General features: G+C 41.7%; 1 protein-coding gene across 11 annotated transcripts in view; it reads right to left on the bottom strand.

The window, feature by feature from the left end:
* The window catches only part of BIRC6 (baculoviral IAP repeat containing 6), a 403615-nt gene that overhangs the window by 313080 nt on the left and 76500 nt on the right, over positions 1-14035 (bottom strand). For all 11 annotated transcript variants that reach the window (XM_088474413.1, XM_088474414.1, XM_088474417.1 and 8 more), the window contains exons 7-10: positions 13598-13820; positions 13336-13496; positions 12765-12823; positions 9293-10687 (exon numbers count right to left, since the gene is read on the bottom strand). In XM_088474413.1, coding sequence (XP_088330539.1) covers positions 9293-10687; positions 12765-12823; positions 13336-13496; positions 13598-13820 — 1838 coding nt within the window. The remainder of the gene's footprint in view (positions 1-9292; positions 10688-12764; positions 12824-13335; positions 13497-13597; positions 13821-14035) is intronic.

Below are 14035 nucleotides of genomic sequence, written 5' to 3'. Positions count from 1 at the left end.
AGAAAAGCTTGGTGAGGTGGCCAGATAGGTATGTGAAGTCGTCCTTGATATCCAGAGATATCGTGAATCGCCGTCCTCTAGTCCAGCAATCCCCGACTGAAGGGACTATCTTGAACTTGAAAATCCTTAGGAATAGATTGAGATGCTACAAGTTCAGAGTTGGTCTTGACCTAGCCGTAAGGCTTCGGAACCACGAAAAGATGTTAAAAAAAAAAAAAAAAAAAAAAACTTTGTCCAGTCTGATGTCTGGGAACCTGGACCACAACTCTCGTGGATAGAAGCTAATGTATAGTTTGCTGTAAAACGATACTCCTGTTGTTGGAAACTGGCAAACGACGAGGTAGAGGAGACTAAAAAGTCAAGCTTGTATTCCCGAATGATGAGATCCTGAACCCAAACGTCCGTACAAGATTCCGTCCATACTACTCTGAAGTCCTGAAGACTCGCGCCCACTCTGGGGACCCCCAGGTGAGAGGAAAGCCCATCATACACTAGGCTTAATAGTGAACTTTGTTGAGTAGATGTAGCGACTCTGCCCCGACCTCCGGAACCACGGGAAGTTGATGGTCCCGCGAACAACCTTGAGTACTAAAGGACCGAAATAAGGGTCCTGAATAAGAACTTCTAGGGGGAGGAGCTGCAGAAGGAATATAAAAGGATTTACCCACAGTAGCTTGAGAAATCCATTTATCTAGATCCACTGCAAGAAAACCATTATCTGCGAATGGAAGTGTTTTCACAGCTTTCTTCTATACTGCACTCTGCCTTCATGCAGATTACAATGACAGGATGTAGTATCACACCTGCAGCTGTATAAATGGACTTGAGAGAATACTTCAAACTCCTGTCCGATGTCTTTAAAAGAAATGTCCCCAGGAATCGTAGCGTTGACTTTTTAAACAGCCGCCAAACCTGTAGTGGGATACTCACAAGATTAACTGCTATGCATGAAAAAAAAATTATAATAACCGCCGGGACATCTGAAATTTGTTTATCCGGATGTTCCCAAGCTGACAACAGAACATAATCCAGCTTTATTAAAACTGGAAATGCAATAGTTTGTATTTTATTTCTTTAGAAAGAAATACTGTGGAGCAGGACTAGTGTCCTCCTCCCGTATCTGCAAAACCAAGCAGAATGCAGAAAATAAATTTATCCTATTTGTCACGGATTAGTGGTATGGGAAAGAGCCATGGTTTTGAGATCCCAAGGCCCCCATGCTTCTAGAACCCCTGACCTGAAGCCCTCTATTCCGAGAAGCCTCCAGCTCAGCAGAGAAGCCATTGCGTAAGCCACAGCGATTTACACGCCGAAATCACCTCCTCTAGGCGATAAGGCAAACATCATTGTATCTTATGCTGATGGAATAAGCTCCCTAATGGAAGCTAATTTCTTCCGTCAGCCAATTGCCCAAAGTTTATTTGCTTTTAGCGTAACCTGCGCCATCCAAGACGGCGAATCTGACATCCCTGAAGTTTATTGTTCAGGATGCAATATTTTTTACAGGGAGAACACACAAACTCCACACATACAGAGGCATAGTGGGCTATCGAACCCCAGCGTTGACACTCAGCAATGCCAATGTAATGGGATTTGATCACAGGTCAGCCAGCACAGTGAGCTAGGCATTTAATGTGTTGTGCCACAATGCAAACACCTTTACACAATAGGGAGTCAGATGATAGTACCCGTGTAAACTAATCTGCACAATATTTGTAGGTAAATAATCGTAGAGACGCCTTAGAGACTCATGATACATACAGACCCCACACAAACCACAGTAAAGTGTAGTGAAAAAGGTCAAAGAAGAAACTGGGATACAGAGAGGCAGGAGAGAGCCACACTTGACCTAACAGCGCTCCTAGCAGTGCCAGAAAACGCTAGGCATAGAATGAACTAACCAGTTATACTAAAGTAGTAATAAACTGCCTTAATGCACTCCTGACCAGCCGAAACCCCACTGATTACTCATAGTTCAAGTTAGGCTATAAGTTTCTTTGCAGCAGCGTTTTTTTTATACAGTAGTGTCCCTTCCGTGTAATGGCCGCCAGAACACTTCCAGAGAAGCGCTGTGGCAGCTGGGAGGAAGGAGCAGGACTCTGGAGTTAGACTCCGTCCCCCCCTCTATGGCGCTTATCTTTAACTCTAAGCGCGCTGACACTTAATTTTTCATAGAGCTGTGCTCAATGTGATAACCGTAGCCGAGTGCCTCTTGGCTGCCCCGCTAATCGGAGCAGTCTGCTGCTGCATGTACCGCCTGTTTAGAAGTTAACCTGGCTTCCCAGAGCATACTCACGGAGCTGCGGTGCTGCTGGCGGCAGTCTGACTGATGGGGGGCGCTATGTGTGCTGCAAGTACCGGCATGTGAAACCCCCTTGTTATGGAGACGGTGGTCTCCATAATCTGGGACACCAGACGAAGTGCCTGCACTTGCGAGCAGGTCTCCTCCCCCCCCCCCCAAAAAATTATTTATGGTCGATGCGAAAGGAAAAACCAGTGCTAGTGGCTGCCAATCAGAAAATATGTGGACAAGGAGAATCACAATCCTGTCCACCACCACATAACTGACCCTAAGGATGACAAGTAAGCACAATTTACTTAAATTAAATAATTATTTCTGGGCCAGTATGGACTCAAAACGCATCAGAGGAGTGGAGGATTTTACTGCTATACCATTACACTTAATAAATAATAAATCTAGAATAAGGGACAGAAAAAAAACATTAAGAGTTGGACATTTTCAGTCATGAACTAGAGGCGTTCTCAAACTAAGCAACATAAATTGTGTATTGAAGCTTGACAAACAGTTGCAATCTGAATGTTATTTGCCCTTGTAAACTATAAGCTTCCATATCCTCTCTGCATGAGGTAGAAATACAGTGTCCTGGATCATATTGTCTTGCCTGCAGGTAAAGCTGGGTACACACTACGCGGATCCATTGCACAATATATCGTAACGATAATTCGTGCAATGGTTCCGCGTAGTGTGTACCCAGCTTTACCTGCAGGCAAGAATATACTGCACAGATCACAGTGTGTACGCCAGATCGCATTTGCCCACGGGTCATTCATCGCATCATCCCATCTGCTGTGCAGCACAGCAGATTTGACGATGCAATGACTGCCATGTGTGATTCCATGCTGCATTTAGCAGCATGGTGTCAGAGTCATTAACTGCATTGTGCAGGGTAAACGGACGGCACAATATATTGAGCAGTCACATCGTGCAGATGCTGGGTACACACATCGTGTAGTGTGTACACAGCTTAACATCCAGGGGACGATTTTACTGTGCTGTTTGAATCCACCGACAGCTAGATAGTTGTGAATTATACATATTGGTCATACAATCATTTGAGTGGAAGTTTATGACTATAACTTTTAGTGTCTGCTATATTTAAACAGGATATTGGAGCCACAAATTATACGAATTCATGGATAAAAAAAAACTTTTCGAATAGTATTCCAAGCTCCATACATTTCAACTGCAAAGGAGGACTGGATTGTGCTGCTAGTGTACAATCACCTTTCTGATTTTAATCAAACCATCTAAACAGGTTAATTCATTACTTATACTAAGACTCCAGTTCCAGATGGACATTATACAATATACATGTACTCAATTTGACTTTTAATGATCAAGAGATGTAACATTTTTTTTAGTTAACATTTTGTTCATAAGGATACCACCTGTTGCCAATTGTATTTGTATATTTGGACTATAATGGTAGTGTTTTGGAATCTCTGTTTAATGCTATAAGGTGCTTTTGGTAACTTACAGTTGAATCCTTTTCTCTGAATCAGGCTGGGTGACACTAGACCATGGGATTGTAGGTTGGGGCTGGCACTTAATAAAACTGTAGCTTTAACTCCTATGCTCCTCCCACCTGCAATCCCACAATTCCAGTACTTCTTTAAAAGAGTCCAGAGAAGAGTAGCAGGAACCCCATGAAACTGTTTAGAACAACCAAACAAACCAGTAGGGAAAAGACCGGTTAAGAACCAAACACCTCGCACAACTGAGCGTGAGTGAGGGAACGCAATGTCCCCCAGCCTGATTCGGAGAAAAGAATTCAACGGTAAGTAACCCAAAATCCCATTTTCTCCTTCATCAAGGCTAGGGGGACACTGGGCCATGGGACGTTCAAAAGCTGCACCCAGGGGAGGGAACGCTCAGGCTGCTTGACCGGAGAACTGTACACCCAAAGTAAGTGCTGCCGGAGGCAAAAAAAACCCCCAGAAACGTAAATATGAGCAAACGTGCGGACAAGGGACCAGATTGCCGCACAGTGGACCTGTGCTTCTGAAGTCCCGCGTCATGCTGCCCAAGAGACCGGCGTGCTCTGTGGTGCGTCCCACCGGTGCGGGACTTGGAAAAATAGATAAAGTGCAATGTCTTCTCCTCAAGGTGTGAGAATGTTGCAATAATGTCATCAAAAATAAACATGAAGGCTTTAATCTCGATATTGATCAATCAAATGGATCCTGCTTTTATAGGTCCATTCTGACAAACTTTTAAATGCAGCAAACTTCATCAAATGTAGCATACATGGAGAATTTGTTCTTATAGCAGCATTGGTAACTAGGATGTTTTATAAACTGGTATGCATTAAATAACCAGATGAAAATAAGCACACATAAGTCAAGAGTTGTTAAGCAAGTAAATCTTGAATGTTTAGATGGAAACAGACATACTCAATGTTGAAAAAAATCCCTTAGGTTAAATCAATGTTTACACCACATTGCACAATAATTCAACTTGAATCTTGGTCACTAGTGGTAACCCCCATCTGTGATCCCCGAGCTCATATGATCCAGCCATGGGCAGAAATGATAGCACTGTTCCAAGTTATATCAGCAATAATCTGAATAGATGACAATGCATGTCTGAAATGCTGATAAACCACTGCTATTGACAAATAAATGATAAGTCCTCAGTGGTAAAAAGGAATAGCCAAACAATTACTAATGGCTAGCATTGTTTTGCTTAGTGCAATTTCTTCAGAGGGCAATATGAGAAATAAGATAAGATGACTGCTTTGACTTACCAGCACCATGACTAAACAATTTAGGTTTATTGTCCTTTAATAAAAAATGCGGGGAATTTAATTAGAAGAAAGGCGATGTAGCTCCCGAGATAAGTGCCCGAAGATATTCAATTGACTGCATCACACCCAGTACTTAAGTCAGGAAATGCAGTTTGCCACGACTAATATCCGGGGCTTAGTCACGGTAAACTGAATTTTCCAACTTAACTGCTGGGCACGATGCCGCTACTAGCGCCGAGGCACTAGATAAAGCAGATTTCTGAGTGTTTTATATTTGAATATACAGGTGGAATCTCATATACAATGATATTCCGAAATACGGAATTATATTGGCAGGACTGAGATAATGAAACTGTCTAAGGCAGAAATTATTAAAAATATTGTATAAAATTACCTTCAGGTTGTGTGTATAAGGTGTATATGAAACAGAAATGAATTTCATGTATGTACACAAACTTTGCTTGAGCCACAAAATTATTGAAAATATTGTATAACATTACCTGCAGGCTTTGTGTATAAGATGTATATAGCACAAATGCATGCTGTGTGCATATTGGGGTTCCATTTCCAAGATATTTCATTATGATAGCAATTATTCCAAAATACGGAATATTCCGATATCCAAAACACACCCCTGGTCCCAAGCATTTTGGATATGGGAGACTCAACCTGTACTGACTCAAAGCAGTGCTGAGGGATTGTTGAATAAGATTCTACTTTAAGCTGTTTTGTGAAACATAACCTTTTAACATCTTATCCTACTTAAATTTAGACAGGTAGGACTGATATTTCAATTCATGTGCATTAGATAGAAACAAAAAAATAAAAAAACAGTACTATTGTCACAATGGGGAAAGTTTAAAAAAGATCAATTCTCCACGGCCATAATAGGGACAGCTCATCAAATATGAAGGCACAATGATTTAAGAGGGATTCTGTATCAACCCAAGGCAGACACAGCATTAACAAATAGATGAACATAGTAATCTGTTTTTACTATGCGGGTGTGAGTCCTCGTGGCAATGGGCACACTTTACGGTAGCCCATAGGGCTTCGAGCAAAATGATGCGAATCTGAGCACAGAGCAGGTCACAAGGGGTGCAAGATGCTGTGCTGTTGTCTAGCCGTGGAACCGGCCCATTACACCTTTTCGCAAGTAATTGGATTGAGCCCCACGCCCTGATCAAACATCCATGGAGAGGGAGGGGTGAATGTGGGAAAATAAACGCAGGAGAGCTCCATTCATTTCAATAGATTTTCTATATATAATTCCTCTGAAATGGATGGCAAAGCTCAACCTGAGAGATGAAGATTTCTAGTTGTGGGGGCCCAGGGACAGTAGACCCAAAGACAAGTCTCGAAAGTTTGTTTGAGAAGGATATTTAAAAATGAAATGTCTTAGTCTGGTGGACAGTAGTAACCTGCCCCAATACTCATATCCAACCAGTCCCCCAGCTCTCAACTTCCTCCTTTCCTGGATCACCCCTCCCCACCCATTTTACCGACTCTGACATCCTTCTCTCCTGTATCTGGAGAGGAAGTCATGGCCCTCATCCGGTGGTCCCCCCACCCGTTCCACCTCCCGCCTCCTTCGCTACCTTTCTCCCTCTGCCTGCTCCCATCTTGCCCACCACCCATTTTCTCCACTATGAAACAGCGTACCCTGCTGATTTTTTTTGTGGTAGTAATGTATAGCTTTTTTAAGTACCCCCCCAAAAAAATGGGATCCCTAATGTCGATAGAACCTAGCGTTTTTCATTCTATTAGAAAAACGTGCGTTTTTGCCGTGACGCAAAACATGAGGCAGATAAAGTAATTTGGTTTCGTTTTTCGGATTCAGGGTGAAAAGTTAGCTTAGGCGTCCAAATTTCATGGTGATTCCTAAATATACACCCACTTCAGTCAAGCTTTTCGTTCCCAACACTCCACAGAGACAGCACTGACTAAGGAAATAAATAATCTGGTCACTGCCAAGGCTAAACGCCATTACTCACTTCTAATTCTTCTAGATATCTCTGCTGCCTTTGACACTGTTGACCACTCTCCTCATACAAACACTACAATCCCTAGGTCTTCAAGTTACAGCCCTTTCTCGGTTCTCATCCTACCTATCTAAATGCTCTTTCACCGTTTGCTTATTCTGATTCTACCTCCACTTTGCTACCTCTCAGTTGGAATACTGCAAGGCTCAGTCTTGGATCCTCTGCTTTTCTCAATCTATACCAGCTCATTTGGTTTTCAGTATCATCTGCACATGGACGATACTCAAATCTACCTATCCTCCCCAAATCTGTCACCATCTGTGCTGGTACGCGTCACTGAATGTCTCTCTGCCATTTCATCTTGGATGGCGCCACCTGAAACTTAATATGTCCAAGACAGAATTAATTAGATTTACACCGGCCAATAGTAGTTACCAACCTGATACCTCTCACTGTTAACTCGACAATCAACCCCACAAGCTCGCTGCCTAGGTGTCATCCTTGACGGTGAACGGTCCTTTGTTCCCCACATTCAATCTGTCTCTAAATCCTGTTACATACATCTTAAGAACATAGCCAAAATTCAACCATATCTTACACAAGAAATTGCAAAAACTAATTTATGCACTCATTATTTGCCGCATTGACTATTGCAATAGTCTCCTTACTGGTGTTCCCAAAAACAGACTGATGCCACTACAATCCATTTTGAAAGCAGCTGCGAGGCTGACCTTCCTCGCCAAATGTTCATTGTCTGTCGATCCACTCTGTCAGTCCCTCCATTGGCTACCGGTCTTCTACTATATTCAATATAAAATACATACACTCACACATAAAGCTATTTACCAAACCCGACAACTCCGCTCTGCACAAGATCTGCGTCTCTCATCCTTACGCATTACTTGTTCCAATGCACGGTTACAGGACTTTTTTCGGGCTGCACCCACCATGTGAAATGCCCTCCCACGCACAATAAGACTTTCCGCTAGTCTTCAAACATTCTCTGAAAACTCACCTCTTCAGACAAGTTTGTCAGATTCCAGAACCCGCCCACATAACCTGCATAGCTTCCCTAACTAAACTTCTTATAGTATACACATATCACATTTTATCTTTCTTCAGTTTCACATCCTCCTAACCCTAGGCTAACTTTCCAGTGTGATTGGATCATACTTCTCACCAAGAACATCTGCAATCGGGATGGACCAATTTGCAATATGTAGCACCTATCCTGTATCAACTCCTATTTCCCTATAGATTGTAAGCTTGCGATCTTGCAATTCTTAGGTCTGTCTCTTACAAACCAGTTTTGTTCTATTAATGTTGTTTCAAATTGTAAAGTTTTTTTTATTCCAAGTTCCATTAAGCAGCACTTGTATATCTGTGTGCACTTCACATTAATCAGCGCAGTCTGCTGTCGCATCCTAGTCGCATCGCATCTTAGATGTATTTTTGGCAATAAAAAGATGCCTGACAAAAGACAAGTAGCATGGGAACTGGCGGCTCACTCACAGCAGGCAAATCACGCAGCATGGCGTATTGAGGCAAGATGTATGAGGACACATCTGTATATCAATGGTACCAATCACTAATAGCTGGTTTAAAATTTATGGGTAATAACTCTGTCATATAGCTCTTCTGTTCCACCTGCTGTTCTGCATGGCAGATAGGAAAATGCAATGAGCAATGCGGTGCCGTTACATGCAGCATGCAACACATTGCACAGTCGTACATCGGTTCGTGTATTGTGTACAGTACAAGTGATGTATCATTACATCGTACCGTCACAGAGTCGCACCATTGCACGGTGTATAGCCAGCTTAACTATTTTACAGTATGCACTGAAGTGATAACTTGCACAAAGGAACCAGAGTTTCAAAATGTGAACAAATTATTACATTGAAAGAACTATACAAGGGATACCGACATTAACACAAACCTTTACTGAAAAGAGTCTACATATATAGCAAAGTACAGCCAATGCTGTGTTATGTATGAAAGTGTGTATGGTGTTAACCTGGTGACCGTATTTAAAGCGTGTAGTTCATTCTAATTTGTGCCCTTTGCACCAAGCATCACAATCAAAAATGAAAAACAGGAATCTCATTTAGCTCTATGATCACGATATGGGCACTGCATTCGTCATGAATGCACATACATGGATAGGACTTCAGTTTTATCTTTAGTATCTGCACGCCTATGTAATAGAAAATGAAGATTCAAACCTCAGAAAATGTCGATGACCGCAAAGATAATTCTCACCTTTGGTACAGGCGCACAATCTGTCTGTGCCCGAACAGTACACAACGGACACAAAGGGGTCCGCATCATCCGTTCCCTCCTTCTTTGGTGGATCCACTTTAGCCATGACTTCAAACGTTGAAAGATCTAGGATTTTCACATATCCACCTTGAGTAGTTACCACTAAGTGTCCCAAACTGAGCAAATCAGATTTCTTCTCTTTGCCATTAGGATTTTTAGGAGTCAATGGTGTCTCTTCTGAGGACTCCTCACAGTCATCCTCTCTGTTATCTAAAATATCCGGCTGTAATAAAATAAGTGAGGTAATGGCATCCTGAGGGTCTTTAATATGCAAGATTTTTACTGGCTGCTCCTCTAAAGTCACTATCCTGGTAGTATAATTCATTTTATAAATCACCAAATAACCCCCGCTCACACTTTTCTGGACTGGCTGAATAATTAAAGAATCGTGAACTTCTGCTGAAGATTCACAGGGAATAACATTGATACTTGTTCCATTCACAGCACTGAGACTGTGCTCAGCTTCTCCTTTCCGCCTGCTACAAAGAGCAGAGTTTAATTTGTTTAAATTATTCAAGGCCTCTACTTGATTTATTGCACTCAAGGACTCTACAGGACATTTCTGTAAGCCTACTAAAAGATGGACACCATCAGCACATGGAACAATGGAATCTACACACAGGTTCTCATCTTCTGCAAACTTAGGCAGACGCATGCACTGCACCAGCATTCCAGGCTTAGGAACCATAGAAGTCCACTTGTCTGTGTCAGGGGAAGTCAGGTTAGCAGTGGCCTCAGCAAACTGCTGAATGTATGTGACAGGAGGGTCCTGCAGAAGCAACTGCTCCTGGTTATCAAGCTCCATCTCAATTATTTGGGGGACAGTAAATCCATCATCATGTAAACTTTTGCTCATAATATTGTTCATCTGAGAAAAAAGTTTCCCTGCTTTTTCGTCAGACTCTTTGATGCTGTACAGCAGCATTACAGGTAGAGTCCTTTTCACCATAGGAGAGTTAAGATCTGAATTCATGCCAGATTCATTGTCAGTAGAGCCCTGCTCTGAGGAGCTCTCGCCTGGAGTCCTGTTTAAAGCATCAAGAGACCTACGAGAATTGCTACTAGTGGGGGAGGTAGCAGGGGACTTGTACGTCAGTAAGCCACCAGTCAATAAGCAAGGAAAAGGAATGTTGTGCTGTTCTAAGTGCTTCTCCTTGGTCTTTTCACTTTTACAACCAATTAAAGATGGGTTTGTCCCAAGTTCCTCCAAGTCCTTTACAGTATCTTCGAGTACATTGGCAACAATCTCCCATTGAAGTTTCTCTGGCTGCTGTAGTATACTGAGAGCAGTTATATCCAGGCTCATCTCCAGAGTCTCCTTCTGAGAGGTGTGTCCTACAAAAGAAATAAAAGAATGAGCATATTAATAAAGTGGTAAACCAACTGCTTCCATAACGCAGACAGAAAAAAAAACAAAAAACAAAACACAATATCTTTTTATAACATCTCATATTCATATATCTTTATATAGGGGCCTGATTCAGAGATTGACTAATGTAGTCACGATCTCAGCTGCTCTCAATAGCAGCTGTGGAAATATGCAACAGCTTATCTCAGCTTTCCCTTTGTGCTCCAGTATGGGATGGAGTGTACGAGCACTGAGACGCCCACTTTTCCTCTTATGATTGAGCACATGCAGGCTTGATAATGTGCATGCCAAGAACAGAGGACTAGACTGCAGATCATGTACATACTAAGCTTCTTTAAGTTACAGATGTAGCGTTCCCGCTAGGCTGTTTTAGCAGGGCGCTGCTTCCTGCCCTCCTTCTGGAGGGCAAAAAGCGCCCTGACCTCACAGCCTGCGGGTGCAGTCTTCACCCATGGGTCACAGTGTCCCACAAGTGGGGACGCCGGTAAATAGACGCTGGGCGCATGTGCCCGGCATCTATTCTCCCCGTCAGCAGCACTTGGGGTTGCCCGGCATGTCGGGCACGCTCCCAAGAGTGACAAAAAAGGTGGTGTGTCTTATAAACACGCCCCCTGTTCAATGGTCATGCCCCCTTTTCGGGTGCGCCAAGTGCCTTCTCTAGCTCCGGCGCCCTGCCTGCTGCCGGAGCTAGAGTGGACACTACAGATGTATCCTCATACACCTATCCTTTTTGCGCCATATGGTATGGGAGGCCTGGTGTGACTTAGACACTCCGCCACAGGTAGCGATTCAGTGCTTGAGTACTTTTTCCCCGAATGTTGCATCAGAATTTTCTAATAGTGTACCAAGTAGCCCTTTTGCTGCAAGAGAGGTTTCTGTCCTACCTGTGCTCACCGTAGGACACCTGCATTACAATTTATTCAGATGTACAGCTCTCGTCAAATTCACCACTAGGATTAGTGTTTTTTTTCGTCCATGGGATTGATATTTTTGTCGTAAAGGGAAATGGTACAAAGTAGCAGATTAAGCATAACAGTGTGTGGCACGAGTCACTTGCACTGTAGAAAAGTGACCTGCGTCTACATCATTATGCTTGATCTACTAATTTATACCAATTCCTTTGTAACTAAAAATACTAATCCTAAAAACAGAACATAGCATGCTAATAGCAAATTAAGATACAAAATTCAGGGAAAAGTGAATCTTGAATAAAAAAGCAATATAGAAGGGATACATTATAGGACCTCTGTCGGTATGTACATTTTCCTGAATTATGCATCTTAATTTGTTAATAGTGTACTAAAAAGTGACAGCCATTGATGGTTGACTGTTTTAAACCATCTGCAAAAAACCACAGACAGTTTAGCCATCAATGGCTGAGTGCTGTGCATTCCCAGATGCCAGACCAGTGCTGCTGATGCTCTTCAACATCGGGAACACTGCCATCGATGATTCATCGGTGCTGCATCATCGATGCCAAACACTTACCATTGGCCATAGACCATCGATGTCATCCCTAGTACTAAGGCTCTGATTTAGATAAAGCAAGTAACTATGTACCTGGGACAAACCATGTTGCAATGCAAGGGGTGCAAATACATCATTTTTTTTGCATGTGGGATAAATATAGGCTGTCTTTGCATGTAGGCCACAAATGCTTGACACCTTTATTTGTACAGTGCAATTTAGATTTTTAGTTTGGACACATCCCTCCTAAATTTCTCTGCACATTTTACATCTGCCCCAACTGCAGTGCAACTTGGTTTTATACACAGTAACTTGCTCTTTCTTACTCTATTCCTAAATGTGAATCAGGCCCTAGGTACTTAGGATTAACATAGCACATTAAGATGCATTATTTTAAGAAAAAGTCATATGGAGCGGCTAAATCTCAGTCTGTGGTATGCCAGAAAGGAGCTATTTGGTGCAATAGCAAGATAGGCGTATTTTACACATTTGTAGGCTTTTCACTCATTATTTAAAACTCAAGTTAGAGAATAAGCATTTCAAATTAGGCCAATAATAGTAAAAATTTGCACACACCTGTTACAGAGTCAGATCTTGATCGCTCTTCACTATCGGAATCATCCAGCAAGTCATCACTAAAATAAAAGATAATCTATAAACAAAACATAATAGACAAACAAAAAAGAAAAAAAAAAAAGGAGCCTCTTTACAATAGGTTGCAAAAAGACCAAAACCAACTGCTGATGAAATGCATGTGCCTTTATTTTGCCATTGATAATTCACTTATGAATTGTAAAAAAAAAAATAAAAAAATAAATAAAAATGTATACCCATTTTGAGTGTCTTAGTGCATGCATGTAATTTAGTAGCAGCATTTTTTTTTAAACCAGGATCCGTACCTAAACCAAAATTACAGTAACTAAATACACGCTTATTACCATAACTTAATTTTGTTTTAAAGAAAGTCACTCTCCGATTACATAATACAAAAATGCATTCAGTAATACACATACATATACCTGTACACATACACACTCCAATGTCATGCATTTACAAAGATGTTCTTAAAATACAGACAACTGGTACTGAAGCTACAAAAAAGTTGTTTGAGCATTAATATTCTGTCTGGAGCAGTGTCCTTATATACCTGTCTCCTTCCAGTTTTGGGATGTCCGAACAGCTGGATGAGTCTTCTAACCAAGCAAGTGTTGGCCTCCTAGTCTCAACTGTGGTAGTAGAGTCACCAGTGAGAACCAAAAGTTGCACTATTGCAGGGTCATATGGGTTCACTTCAAATTTTAAGTGCACCTGAAAAAAAAAAAAACATTAAAAGGATATATAACATAATTCTGCATGCTTGTATTTCCACAATTCTATAACATAGAAATAGTAAAAAAAAAAATGCATACCTTCATGAGCTTAGATACATCCCACACACAAATTTTTCCTCTCTTTGTTGCAGCAGCTAGGAAGTGTGGGCAGTTTCCCACCCCAAAACAAGATATTCTATCTGTGCCATCTATACAGGGGAACTGGGCAGGACATGTTGCGAGTGTAACGGAGAGGGGTACATTCTGAGTGTGTTCACCTTTCACAAACGGGCAATTTGGGGAATGTCTCTCATGTTCAGACCTGTGTACAAGGAAAAATAAAAGAGAATTTATTTTGGTCAAAAGGCCTGTAGGGGAACTTAGGAAAGAAGCTTACTGTAGTATACAGATGTGCGTTTAGTGGGGGGAAAAAAACGAGTCTAGGTCAAAGAAATAAGAGTCTATTTTTTAGACCCATTTCTACATTTTCATTAGACTTCTCCATAACATGAATAGTTTGGTATGTGTGGTTCTTTA

The sequence above is a fragment of the Taudactylus pleione genome, unplaced genomic scaffold, assembly GCF_031769625.1.
Source record: "Taudactylus pleione unplaced genomic scaffold, aTauple2 ptg000154l, whole genome shotgun sequence".
Taxonomy (NCBI): Eukaryota; Metazoa; Chordata; class Amphibia; order Anura; family Myobatrachidae; genus Taudactylus; species Taudactylus pleione.
The sequence above is the reverse complement of the archived record's forward strand: the minus strand, read 5'-3'. Positions and strand labels throughout refer to the sequence as shown.